Source organism: Argiope bruennichi, chromosome 6, assembly GCF_947563725.1.
Source record: "Argiope bruennichi chromosome 6, qqArgBrue1.1, whole genome shotgun sequence".
NCBI lineage: Eukaryota > Metazoa > Arthropoda > Arachnida > Araneae > Araneidae > Argiope > Argiope bruennichi.
The window spans coordinates 19957773-19972404 of record NC_079156.1 but is presented as its reverse complement, the minus strand read 5'-3'; the positions used below and the strand labels follow the sequence as shown (position 1 = coordinate 19972404).

The window sequence follows — 14632 nt, the reverse complement described above, 5'->3', positions numbered from 1 at the left end:
ACCCTTTCCTCTCCCCTGTCTTTCCTTTTCATAAAATAGACGCCTTCTGACGTATGCGCAAAAGTATGGGGAATTTCCAAATCATAGAATAAACCTTATAAAAGTTCTAAGTGAACCCCCTGAATCACAGGACAGATGTCCAGGCTGTAATTGAACTTTTTTCATACATTCTGCCATTGATCCTTACTCTAGCATTATCCATACCCTGAGTTCTTCTAATATTTTTGTTTATAGGGGTACACAAACAAGGTCCTTAATGGGCCCAAAACGAAGAAATCGTTCGACGCTAAATCAGATACCTGAGGGAGGGAGGGGGTAAAAGGGTACGAAGTGAGGTCATCCTAATCATCACACCCAATCTAGCGTCATCAGCAGTTGTGGAAACAACCAAAAGTACATCATATAGAGGTAACTGCAGCAGTCATAGTATTCTAACAGAAGAAACACAGTCCATAAGTCTTATTCTGTAAAGCTACACAAGAAACATTCACTTTTAGTGAATCTCTTTCAACTATCATAATAGTGCGTGGAGTTTTAGTGCCCCAGAAATTCAATTTATGATGTCAATTCGCGTTTCCGTATAAATGGACTGCAGTTTCATGTAGCTAGTACACATAATACAAACAGGGCGAGTTTATGGTTATTTTCATACATTACTCATATTTGTACGTTGAATATTTTTGAATTTATAGCGCTTTGAAAATGAAGGAATCTTTTATTATAGCCATACATAATAAAGAGGCACTGAAATTGCTAAAATGAGAATTAAAACTATTATGTTTGGTGTAGAAACCATATGCTATTAGGTAATGCTCCAAAAGCCTCTTTACGGTTTCAGGAATGTAAAACAAAATTTTCTTAAAATCACTCATTTTTTTCACTGACTTATGAGAATCTTTGATTCATATACTTTGTCTGTTGGACGTTTTGCATCGTTATCACTGCGAAACGAAATGAATGCGACATAAGGGCATTAATGCTGGCATTGCATTTTATTTCACAAAGGTCGTTTACGATGAAAATTTGGTCATTGTACTGAGAAATGACAATACATGCTTATTATGCTCACTTGGTATACATATCTCTCAAATTAGATATTACTTAGGTAAGTTTTTTTTTAGAATTTCGGCCATCAAGAGGTAAAAATCTTCGAGATCTAAAATATGTGATAATACTATCACCAATAGTATAGTACATTTCCAATTTTCTACAGTATTCTTATACTAATACATTTAAGCTTAGGTCTTAAAATTCCGTAGTCTTTGCCATAAATATAAATGTTAATTTTCTTCAATTTTTGCTACTAGGCCAGTGTCACCATACACTCAGCTAAAGAGCAACTTTAGCTCTATTCGAAATTGAAATCTTCGAACGTAATCAATTTCATTTTTCTTTTGAATGTTATACTTAAGCATCTATGAAACTCCTTTCCACCTTCATAGGATACAAAACATGCTAGTTTACCAGTTCTTAGAGTACAAATGCCAAAAATATTAACAATCAACTGTTTAAAACAATAAATATCTACACCTGCAAGCACAGAAAAAAAAAACATTTGCCATAAAATCTAAATTTAACACCAGCAATCATTTTGTCATGCTCATAGAGCTTGAATTTAGTTTTTTTTTTAAGAGCCACTGCGTTTGCTACAGATAGAGAACGAGTCTATGACATGTTCGCTTTCTGCTGTAAATAAGAATTTTAATCCGTCCCCATAGCACTACAGTTAATCGAATGCATTTATTTTCTGTAGTAACCTGTTTGTTTTTCCATCTTAAGTTTTCTGCAAAATAATAATTGGTGATTTGAAGTGAGCAGTGGACTGTACTTTTGCTGAACTTCTTTATTTACAACTATATACAGTAGTTCATATGATATATGTCTGATTGCGGTATTGCATTGCGGTGGGCTTTCTTAAGCCTTACAAACTGAAGTTTACAGCTTCTGCGAGGGCTGGGGAATCTATGCGGGTCAACGTTTTAACGAACCCCTGAAAGACCCGACCGGAAGGGCGAGTAAAGGGGTTGCCGTAATTTTAAGATTGCCAAGTTTGGCGTTAAGCGACATTTGCATAAACAATAACAATATTATAATTTCTAAAATTTTTAGCTCATTCCCTTTCTGCAGTTAGAGATTCATTTATTTATTCAATTGTATTCACAGTTTTCAAGATATGATGAATGAGAAGACATAATTTAAACTTTTTATTTGTAAGGAATAACACTGAGATTACCAAAAAAAGAAGAAAAAAAAAAGATACTCGAATTAAGTACTTGACTTCAAATGCAAAATGCTAAGATTTCTTCAAAGATAGATAGATAATCACCGTTTAATATTACATATTTATGATTCTAACCTCTCAGTTTTTGCAAATCAAATTAAGTTTTGATTTTTTCATTTTAGGCATGAATGGCGGCGGTGGTGGTGGAGGAGGAGGAGGTGGTGGTGGAGGAGGTGGCGGTGGAACTGGAAATATGAATATGAATCAACAGATGAAGAATAATTATAATATGATGATGAACATGAATAATCAGCAAAATATGATGATGAATAATATGATGAACAATAATATGATGGTGAGTCAAGACATGAATCAACAAAACATGATGAATCAAAACATGAACCAAAATATGATGAATCAGAACATGAACCAAGATATGATGAATCAGAACATGAATCAAAATATGATGAATCAGAACATGAATCAAAATATGATGAATCAGAACATGAATCAAAATATGATGAACCAGAACATGAATCAAAATATGATGAACCAGAACATGAATCAAAATATGATGAACCAGAACATGAATCAAAACATGATGAACCAGAATATGAATCAAAATATGATGCAAGGTAAGCTGATTATTTTTAACTAAAATATTATTAAATTTAACTTATGCAAAAAAAAGTAAGTAAATAGATCCAATTTTTGCAGCATTTATATATGATATCTAATCTATAATTTGAATGTGTTCGCGTACAACAGAAAAATATTTATTTATGATGCGTCAAGACATGCATTACACTCATTTATAATGTTGGAAATAATCAAATTTACAGCTAAACTTTCTTTAAGACAGATGAGAAGATTAATTGCTTATGTATAATTGGTGTCATTTTATACTTGTATCTGGTAGGAGAAACAGAACAAAGTCAAAGACATTAATTTTTTTTTTTCCTATCAATTTTTTTTTAAAAAAAAGCTAATTTTACGTACAAAAGCCTCAAAAAAAAATTTTAATGGAAACTCCAGGAATAGCTAATTTTTAGTGTAACCCAGCCAACTTTAAATATCTTATTCGATTTTTTTTTTAATTGCATAATAAAAATATTGAAAAAACGGAATGTTGCAGGATTATATTTCTAGATTTGGTCGATGTAATACAGTTTTTTTTATAAGTCTTGTTTCTGATCGATATAACCGGGTTTTTTTTTCAATAAATGTATTATAACACATAAGTGATTAATTTAAAGAAGAATTTACATTAGAATAGTAATGTGCATAAAAGCAAGTTTACATTGACATCCACTTGGACGCAGATGGAAGAGCATGTGATGAAATCGATATCGGGAAGCTGCAAATCCCACCAGTAAGCTAGTAAGCCAATATTTTCTAATTGGTGAGACTGATATATAGTTGATTGACTTCGATAAGGTCATTTAGTTTTCCCAACTGCCCCCAATCCTATTTTAACGTAAACTAATAATAATGACCACATAGTAAAGAATTACTAAATGCCAAAGAATAAAGCGTTTATAAATGAAGCAAAAATAATTAAATTATGAAAAAACTTTAAATAGTCAAGAAAGTATACTGCTTTTAGAAAGTTTAGTTATTTAATACTGTATAATAATGTTTAATCACAGGTGGAATTTCACCATTTTATTTGGAAGAAAGACAAAATTGTTTTATTCCATTTTTGGATTTCGCCATCTTGCTTGTTACGAAGAAAAAGCTGTTTAGCTCTATTTTTAGTTAGATCAGCAATATAATTCGACAGACTGACGATTAATTTAAATCGATTTAATCACAAAAAAATTGCTTTAATAGAATATACTATAAATTAAAATTGAGAACAAAGAAAGGTAAAAATGCAGATACTTAAATACATCATATAAAAAAATTTTATGTTTTAAAAGTTCAAATTAATCGCTATTTTTTAAAATTTTAAACTGGCCAGTATCAATAGTAATTTTTATGTTATGTAGCTTGTATAGAGTACTGCTCAGTTTCAATGAGATTATAAAATAAATTAATTAATTGTGCTATTTAACTTTTTTTATACATCCTAATTTTGCTAACAATTTTTGCTTATCGTGCCTTCGTTTTGCTTATCGCTAATTTTACTATTTCATGAGCCATATATTTTAATCTCATTTATTGTTTCGTATGTTTTAGATAATGCATGCAAACAGGAAAAAGTGTGCCGAATTATACGTCGCTTCATTACAGTTTGCAAAACTGTCGAAAGATGTGAAAATGCAGCGCAAATAACTGTCGGGGACTAAATGAAATGATTTCGATATACACTGAAAATAAATGGTGATTTGTATTTCTTTCCGTTTTTAATTTTAAAAAAGTCATTATTTTTGCTTCATTTTAAACCCTTTTAACAACTTGGAGATTTTAAAAGAATTTTTGTTTTTTCATATCAATTTATCAAATTATCGCCTGATGAAATCAAATAAGATCTAAAAATGATCATATATATATATATATATATATATATATATAATATAAATGGAAATTCAAATTCAAAAATTTTGAATTATTGTAATAAAAAGGAATTTAATAGGAATTTAAAATATTAATATGTGGTTTACTTGCTGTATTGGGCTGCCCTCTTTCAGCTTAAACTGGCCAAATATATTAGTTTTTGAAAATGTTTTGTTCTAGGCCAAATTTCTTTAATTCTGATAATTACTGGGTGATTTATTAATTCATTTCGGTTTAGAAGAGAATATTCTAATTAATTGATTATAATAATGTTAATGACAAGCTGCCAATGCAAGAAAATTAAATAGATAAAATAGGTAATCGCCTAATGGCTCCAGAACTTTAAAGGGCTTGGACCTCTCAAGATTTTTTTTTTTTTGCGGTATTTTCAAATTTATTTTTAATTTTAAGTTTATATAGTCATAAAGCGTGGGCAATATGGTGGAACAAAAAAAAATCAACTTTTGATTTTTAATTTGTAATAGCACGGAAAAGTTGCCTTTTGGTGCAGATAAAATAAGTCATAAATATGAAAAATACTGGAGTACATCTTGAGGAGCCGCAAGGACGTTAAAGTTTCATAAAATTGAAATTTTTGCAACATTTTAAAGTATTTTAAATGAAGTAATCAACTTTTGATTTTTAATTTGTAACAGCGCCAAAAAAAATTGCCTTTTGTTCTAGATAAGATAAATTAAAAAATCTAAAATATAGTGAGCACATCTTGAGGTGTTGTCTTGAAAAAGTTTCATAAAACTTCGGAGCTTTTTCAAAGATTTTTTGCATGTCTCGATTATGAAATAAAAAGCTTTAAATAGACACTGTAATAGGAATAGAAATATAAACACTTTTTTACTATTGCATTGGCATAGCCCTGAGTCATCGGCGGGGCGGAAGTTATTGAGGGAGGCGGAGATTTGTCTGCGTCCGGTGCAGTTTCGGATTTCGACAATATGAAGCCACAGGCTCTGAAATACTTTATGTCCCCCTTCTTAGTAAACTCTCTCCATGACAAAAAAATAAATAAAATATGAATTAAACTTATTTGAGTTTTTAACTTTGTCTTCATTCGTATTTTCTAATATCATTATATAATTTGAAGGCCATTCCTATATGTTAATGCATCTTTAATTTTTATTTATCCTCATTTGTATAAATAAGACACTTTTTATCGACACAATTTTAATAGTATGTTTTTTTTAAATGGTTCTACACCACTGAATTATTCCATAGATATATTATAATATAAGTAACAGTCGTGGAACACCCTAACGATTTTTATTCTTCATAATGTCAAATAATAGTTGAACTTTTTACATTACGAATATTTTTTGTCAAAGCCTACAGTCTGTGTATTTTCTGTAGGCGGTTCGATGTCACATTTTCTACCGCATTATTACTATCAGACAACCAATAACGAGGTAGAAAATATGACCTTGAACCGCCTACAGAAAATACACAGACTATAGGTAGGCACGTTGTAGAGTACATATAGGAAGTCAGAAAGTAGGAAAGAGAACAATAAGAAAGTATTTTGAACTTATGTAATTTTAGAAAAGAATTTGCAAATGCAACGTTTTGATCCCATGGAAAAAATAAGAATCTACGCAAATCAGAAGTTAAAGGTACAATGAAGTCAGAACACAGCTGCTTAGGAAATGATTTTTAGAGCATAGATTAATTAGAAATATATATATATATATATATATATATATATATATATAAACCCACATATTTGTCATGGATTGATCACGGTTTTTTTTATCATGAATACATATGCATATAATCGAGTCGATAAAAAAACAAATACAATAGTTTGCGGCCATTCATTTTTATTTTTTTCTCTAAGCTTTTAAAAAATAATATTAAAAAATGAAATAATGATGGGGGGTTTTTTTTGTTGTTGTTGTTTTTTTCGATCCTTGCGTTTTTCTAAGCCGGATGAACGTAAAAATGTTCAAATATTTGAATTTTATATTATATAAGAAAAAAAAATTCTTAATAAATGTATCATTTTTGTTTTCCGTTATCTGAGTTTATTAAAAAAAACTTATTCAATTTAAACACAGACAGTAGTCTCGCCCAAAACTTTTCTAGAATACTCTCTAATAAAAATGTCACCCCCTTCTCTTATAAAACTACCCACCTTGGACGCGAGCGCGAACGCCACAAGTTCTGATATTTTTATTTTCAGACACTAGCACATGAGAGCTTTGTGCTTCGTAGTATAGTGAAGAAAACCAAATATGTATTATGAATACCTTTTTTTTTTCAACCAATTGAAATTAAAATTTAACACAGAACTACAATTTTAACGTCAACATCACATAGCAAATTTCACTTATCTAAGCCGTGTTTTTTAAGTTACCGCGTTTATATAATGCAAAAGTGTACACCAACAGATGGTCACCTCTCTGACGAATTTAATTCAAAATTTGTTAAGTATCTACGCTTTAGATGCTAAATTTGTGTACCAAATTTTATCCATATTGCTGTTTAAGTTTTGTAGTGATCGCATTTACTTTCACTCGGACAGCCCAGCAGACATACTTCACGTAAATGTATTTTCGTAAAAAATGTAATAAATGTTCGTGATAATCAGGAAACACAATTTTCTACTGAAATCCCGTTATCGACAGAGAAATTCATAGGAAAAACTTATTTGCAACAAATGTCAAACGTATTCTAAATCCTACAAACTTGAAATCGATTTTTTTTTTTTTTTTTTTTTGTAACTCAGATTCCAGGCAAATACATATAAACGAGTATAAGAAAGGCTAATTCGCTTCTAATGCATATTATCATTTTTCAATCTTCTTTGGCCATATAAGAAATAAGAAATGAAAGTACTTAAATTCATCACTGACTATCTGCAATCGTGTGATAGTCTGATGCAAAAAATAATTCAAAACATTTGACAGTACAAATCATTGGACCTAGCATTTAGTATCAAATATAGCAAGTAGTTAGTTCTTGGGTTTTAGGTACTCATTAAGGTTATTATGTGCTCATTTTTTTCTAATGTTTGCTAAGTTTTCAAAATTTTAGTTAGATTTCGTTAATTCAAAATTCATTAAAACAATTAAGTGAAATATTTCGCTTAGTTACTTTAGGGGACATTATTAAAAAGCATTTCTAAATCGCTTTAAAATTCAAAATGTTCGCTTGGCATATAAATTTTATTTCGTTATAATTTTTCTTCAGTAATTTTAATAAATAAAAAAAGATTAAGTATTTTATACATAGCATCTTTTCATGTTTTAGTTACTGTATTTATTTACACGCACATTGTGATGATATTTAAAACTTTTTTGTATGTGCATTCATTATCGCTATAAATATATTAAATATTTTTTAAATAATCTACAACAGACGAATCAAGATTAAATATGATCATGAACAAAGCTTTAGACTTAAGGTTCGATTTTTTTTTTTTTTTTTTTTTTTTTTTTGTTAATAAGAATTTTAATTCTACACTTTTATCGGAAAAGAATGTAGAGGGCGATGATGATTTTAATTACAGTGTTCATCATCTCGTGAATATACAAAAATGTTCTAGAAAGTATTTTTCAGGGATTAAAATTTAGATTAGCAAAATTAAGCCCTTTTTTAATTTCATCTAAATTTTTAATTCTCCTCCCGACATTATATTCTTTGTATTTTAAATATGTTAAATAATCAGTACTTCATGCTTATTCACTGCAATAATGCTAACATTTCATTTTCAGATGTTATGGTTTACTTTTATCTCTAACTTCCGCTTAATCAAATAAATAGCCTATTTAATTATATATCAAATTTATTCCCAAAAATTGCATCCATTTTTCCAATGCATTGCGCATAAGAACATTCCAATTTTTTCAAAGAACATTCCGAGCTTTGGAATGACAATTTTATATCTGCGTAGAATAATTTTCCTTAAATTTAATTTCAGAAGACTAATGAAATATTTTTATTTGAATGTTTAAACGAATTGTCAATAAGAAAAATAAACAGGACATTAAGAAAATAACATGCAAGAGTTCTTCCGTGATAGTTCTAAAATGAGAATATAAAAATATAAACTGTACACACCACACCGAAAAATGAGCAGAGAGCTGTTAACCAATGTCTATTTTGGAGTAACAAAATTACAAAGTATTTCATTCCGTAATGTGCCATTATTCGTCCTCAGAGGAGAGAAAATGAGTGGTCAGAAGGTGCATTGATGTATCCCGTGGTATTATTTTTGAAGGGGCAAAACGAAGACTAATCTTGATTTTATTTTATATTTTTAAAAACAAAAGTCCCCAAATGCGATCGAGAAGAGGTATGAAAAATAATTAAGATATATGACACCTACGTCTAGGCGTCATTTACCTTCGCTACTTTGTTTATTTCACGTTTTTTTTTTTTTTTTTTTTTTTTTTTTTTAATATAAGCATCGTTTTATTTATTTATTTATTTTTTTCCCGTAGAGAATAGAACTCTCGTAATCGAAAATGAATTAAATATTACTGAAAATGAATAGATAAAGATAATAATTATAATGGTGATGCAACTATGATTTTATAAAATATTAATTTCTTTCTTTATAAAAATTATAATTCTAATAATACATACATTTTTATTACTTAATTTAATTACCATAAATTAATTACTTTAAGATTAAATTTTATGAAATACTACTAAAAAAATCTTTATAATAAAGGTTAAGGTATAATGGAATAACTGAAGAAAATTTCTCCATTAAATATATTCTTGCAACTGATTGTAAAAAGTTATATAATTTTATATTAACAATAACAAAATCCCACTTAAGCTTTCGTTTAGATGAATTGAATCCAAGAGATTAGAAATAGAAGAAAAAAAAAGTTTTAATAAGTGTTATGTGATCTGAAGCATATATTTTTAAATTTCCTCATGAGAAATAACAGAAATTATATATATAAAAAAAAAACTATAACTAGTATATTTCGAAATCATAAGTTTTTAGCTTCATATATACTATAATAAACAAATAAATGAACAAAAAAATAAAATTTGTGTAAAAACACTTTATTTTAAGTATCATTCACTGAATTTGTTAATGTAATCCAGATATCTATGAAATAAATTTTCTGCTCATAAAATTTATTAATATTTTTATGAAATAAAATTTGTAAATTTTAGAAATTAAAATTTGTCAAAAGCAAAGGATTAAAGTTTTTAAAAAATTTAATGAAAATTTCACAATTACTAAAGAACAGAAAATATTCAAAATAATAAAGAATTTTTTTCACAACATTAAATATGCAATCCATGAAATTTCTTATTTCACTAAGATGAAGAATTTTAATATGAATTGAAGAGATCTTTTGTTTCACAAAATTACCAGATATTTCGCATGTCAGAGAAGTAAATTTCAATATAGTTCTAATAATCTGTAATCAAATTCAGAATACTTGAATTTTGCACAGAATATCAGATAAATTTAAATAATTCCAATTCTAGCATACTTAACTGATGTAGGGTTTCTTTCAATTATTTTTTAATCATTCTATTTGTTGCTTCATGGCCTTGAGAATTTCAATTTTATCACAAATGAAAAAATTTACTTAAAACATCCCTTCATATGAAATAAACACTGATTATTTAAAAAGTCAATTGTTACACAATCTTAATTAAACTTTTTGTAGCGATTTCCAATTAAATTTAAGACTGCAATTTTTAGTAAATACTTCAATTCTAACTTCCAACTTGCATCCATGGACATGGAGATTTAAGTTATATATTATAAAAGTTTAAATCACAATTTTTAATAAGTTACATAACTCTGTATTTTCAGATATTAAGTAAATAAAAAATTGATCAAAAGTCTACTGGTTAGTTGTCAAAATATTACATTCATTCTTATGCATTAAAAATTTTTGGCTGCAAAATCAAAACTGTCTGCATAATTATCTTATTTTAGATATAATTTAATTAAGAGTGATTGAAAAGATAGATTAGAAAAATAATCATGCTCCGTCATGCAGTAATTTTTCTTTTCTTCTATCCTAGGTGGAGGTATGCAGTGCTTGACAGGCTGTCCAAAGGCAAAGAAGCAAATAACTTTAATCTATGATTTTAATTTGAATAAATTTCCTATTCGTTTTAAATTATTTGGATAAATAGGTAAATCATGTATGGTATAATGAAAGATTTAAAGAATATCATTGAAAAAATATTTTCTTTCTGAGTTTTTAATTCAGCTATATTTATTATATAAATTCAACTCTATTCAGTTATATATATATTAAAACAATTTCTTAGAAGAATAATTATTTGTCAGCTTTTATATAATTTTCATGTATATATCTCAAAAGACTTTATTTTGAAAAATTATACTTTACAGAAAGATTTAATACCAATCATTTCCAAAAAACAATAAACACACTTTATTTTGAAAAATTAAAATATACTTTACAGAAAAATTGAATACCAACCATTTCCAAAAAACAATAAACGCTAATATGTTATTGTTTCCATACCTGGAATTCCATTATCCTTAAACTTGACAACCTTAATTGCAGCATTTTCTTCTGTACTCATCATTATGATTGTAGACAGTGATGGTGTTTGAAATGGGAATAACTTATCATCATGGCTTTTTTAGGTTCAACTTCCACTATGTAATAAAAATGCTCAATAAATTCTTATTTTTTCTCTTTTAAAGAACTTAAGGGTTTATCTTGTTTCTTTTTCTGCACATCACAATAAAGAACAAATCTTTTTAGCTTTAGTTGATTAAAATATCATAGCAATTCACACTATCATTTTCTTTTAAATTTAAAATTATCTATAGTAATAGTAGCTTAACATTTCTTTATTAGAAACCATTTAACATTATTTTTTAATAGATTATATCTCATTACTTTAAGATCTAATTTTTGTAAATTAATTTCTCTTACTTGAACTCAATTTTCATTAGAAAGAAAAAGAATTGAAATCCTTTCTCTATAAAATTATATCTTTAACAATGATTACATAGTGACTTTTTCAATTAACTCACAATCAAACATCTTAATTGGGCTAAACAAATATACACTTCAATAAGCATAAATTCTTTTTATATTATTCAAAGCATAAGAAAAAAAAATTCTTTCATTTCTTAAAACTTAATTCAAAGTTTTATATTCTTCATTTATAAAACAATTAAAAATTGTTTTTCTTACAAGAAAAAGATTAAGACAACTTATCTTTTATATAATCAAGACAGAAAATGAACAAAGAAATAAACAACTTTATAATTTTTTATCATTTTATTAGAAACAAAAGGAATGTGCAGCATGTACATGTTATACACATATGATGAATGATTTAACATCGAAATGCAACAATACACTAGGAACTACAAAAAACAATTAAAATGGACATAATTGAATACTGAGATTTAAAGTTCTACAGCTCACTTACTCTCACCACTCTGGGTTTGAGTGTCCTTATTTTCAGATGAAGTTTCATTTGGCTGCGACTCTTCGGTCATTTTAACTGGCACAACTCTTTCATTAACCTCTTTGGCTGGTTTAATGGGGGCTTCGATGGTCAGTTGACCATTGGAATTCAAACTAGAAGTGACAGTCTGTGGATCCACACCTTCCGGCAAATCGAAAGAACGAGCCATTTCATGATACTCGTACACGTCATTGCTTTTGGTCTCATGTTTGGCAGTAATGGCAAGCTTGTCGTTGATGACTTTCACAGTAATTTCCTCCGGTTGGTAATTGGAAGTATCCAGCTGCACTTGGAACTTGTCGCCTTTAGTTGTCACTTGCACTTTCGTTTTCGGTTCATAGGAACACACAGCATCGGATTTGCGCTTTCGTTTTCGGCCATTGTCAGTTCCGCTTTCGTATTCATCATCCACATCGAGAAGAACAGCAGGTAAACGCCGGAAAACATGTCCAACTTTTTGATCCATTTGATTTTCCAGGAAATCCAGAAGATTGAGCATCAATGGTCTGTTACGACGGCGTCGATTTCCATCCATCAAAGCTGACAATGGCAAATCGTCGAATAAAGTAGCTAAAGCCATAACTAATATTCACAATAAATAGACTGTATGTTTTTATTCCAATTCAGTCTTCGTCCAAAGAATACTTATATTTCCGCAAGAAATGGAAACTCAATAAAGCACAAATGAATAATCGCTTTCCGAGCACACTCGGATCAAGTCGGAATCTATTGTCTGTCTGGCGTCCGATGCCGGTTATATACCCACGCGCTCCTGTTCTAGTTCCGGCGAGAAAATTCTGGAATCTTCTCTTGCGAACGAGACTTTGCGTGAATCGAATTTCCTGGCCGATAGATGGCAGCACGAAAGCATTATTTGATATAGGAATAAATAAAATTATGTTAGGTTTCAAGGAAATAATTTTATTTACTTGAAATTAAGTGAAAGAAAAAAATTGCTTCTGAATAAAAATTTTGGATTTAATTGAAAACTTATTTTGATTTTTTATATAATTTCTTGTTTCAAATGTGAACTTCCTTAACGCAAATGTTTCCGCTAGATGTCACCATGAGTCTGATACTAAATTCTGCATAAATATGTTTACACTTTTGCTTTTTTAAAAAAAGTTTCTGGAAACGTATTGTAATTGTCAGAAAATTCGACTTTGAGATTTTCACATATCTCCTCGTTTAAGACATCCTTGAGTTCAAAAAACACATTTTTGGCAAATATCCGTTTGTCCATTCATCTGTTTGTCTGTGAGAAAGATAACCGAAAAAAGCATGAAATATATATATGGTCTTTATCTCGTCAAAAGTATATTTTATAACTCATGTACATCACATTGACACTACATTTTTTTTCGAATGTTTATTATTCTTTTCTTTATCGAACAACATTAAATAACGAGCTTATGAATTATTCAACGAAGTGGTATTTTGGAAAGTAACTTTTAAAAGAGAGACGTTTATGCCATATTATTTATCAAAAGATTGAGTCTGCTTACGTTGAGGCAACAAAAAATTTCTTAACCAATATAAGTATAGTAGCATACTTAATTGATTTAGATACTTTATATCTGAGAAAGAGATGAAAAAAAAAATAAAGAATGAATGAAGCTTTGCAAATGGAACATGGAATTGAACTGTTAGACAGATAATCCCTGTTTTGTTATTGGTTTCAGTTTTGAAAAGAATATTCCAAATGTTCCGCTTTTTAGTTTAGCTCTTATTGTTACAAACGCCAAAAGACCAATGACATGGATTATTTGAAAAGGTTCTGGTATTTCTCTTGCTCCTCTAGGGTTGAAGATTGCTTTCTCCTCAAATAAAATTTTTAAGAATTTAATTTCCTAAAATTAACATGATAATTTTGAAGAATATGAAAACATTTTTAGGCGATCAAAATTCTCATTAAAATAAATGTAAGAAAATGATTATGATTGCAAACAATAAATATGATACATTAAAAAATCATGTAAAAGTTCAGTTAAATTCTTTGACTGTGAAAGATATTTTATAGAAATTGCAATTACAGAAGATGACTAATTTTTATTATTTTACATTAAATAAAATTGTTTACATAGTTTACTTTGATTAATACTTTAACTGATTAATACTTTAGCAAAATCAGATCTGTAAATAAAATATTTAAATTATATTAACTTTATAATAAAAAGAAAAAAAACTAGTTTCTAATATTTTTCATTTATTAATGCAAACCAATATGAATCAATCCACAGAATTAAATCAATATTCTAGACAACAAATTTCAATACCCAAATAAGTATAATTCTGAAATTAAAATTTTAGAATTATACTTATTTTATTTACACCTTTTAAATTTTAAAACCTGTAAATTTTTTTAAAAAAATAATATTTTTGTTCCGTTACTTTACAATTTAATTCGATTTTACATTTTTCAACTAATTTTTTGAAATAATATTTCTCTAGAAGTTC

The 14632-nt window shown here is 28.2% G+C and overlaps 2 protein-coding genes across 2 annotated transcripts in view; one reads left to right on the top strand and one right to left on the bottom strand.

Annotated features, from left to right (window-relative positions):
* The window catches only part of LOC129971681 (putative uncharacterized protein DDB_G0286901), a 44564-nt gene extending 33693 nt beyond the window's left edge, over positions 1 to 10871 (top strand). Inside the window, exons 9-11 of the mRNA XM_056085658.1 lie at positions 2404 to 2856; positions 4403 to 4546; positions 10742 to 10871. Coding sequence (XP_055941633.1) covers positions 2404 to 2856; positions 4403 to 4512 — 563 coding nt within the window. The 3' untranslated portion in view covers positions 4513 to 4546; positions 10742 to 10871. The remainder of the gene's footprint in view (positions 1 to 2403; positions 2857 to 4402; positions 4547 to 10741) is intronic.
* A 1137-nt stretch (positions 10872 to 12008) lies between these two features.
* Positions 12009 to 12974, bottom strand: LOC129971443 (heat shock protein hsp-16.2-like). The gene has a single exon (XM_056085211.1). The coding sequence runs from the start codon at positions 12753 to 12755 to the stop codon at positions 12129 to 12131; it is 627 nt and encodes a 208-aa protein (XP_055941186.1). The 5' UTR covers positions 12756 to 12974; the 3' UTR covers positions 12009 to 12128.
* Between the last annotated feature and the right edge of the window lie 1658 nt (positions 12975 to 14632).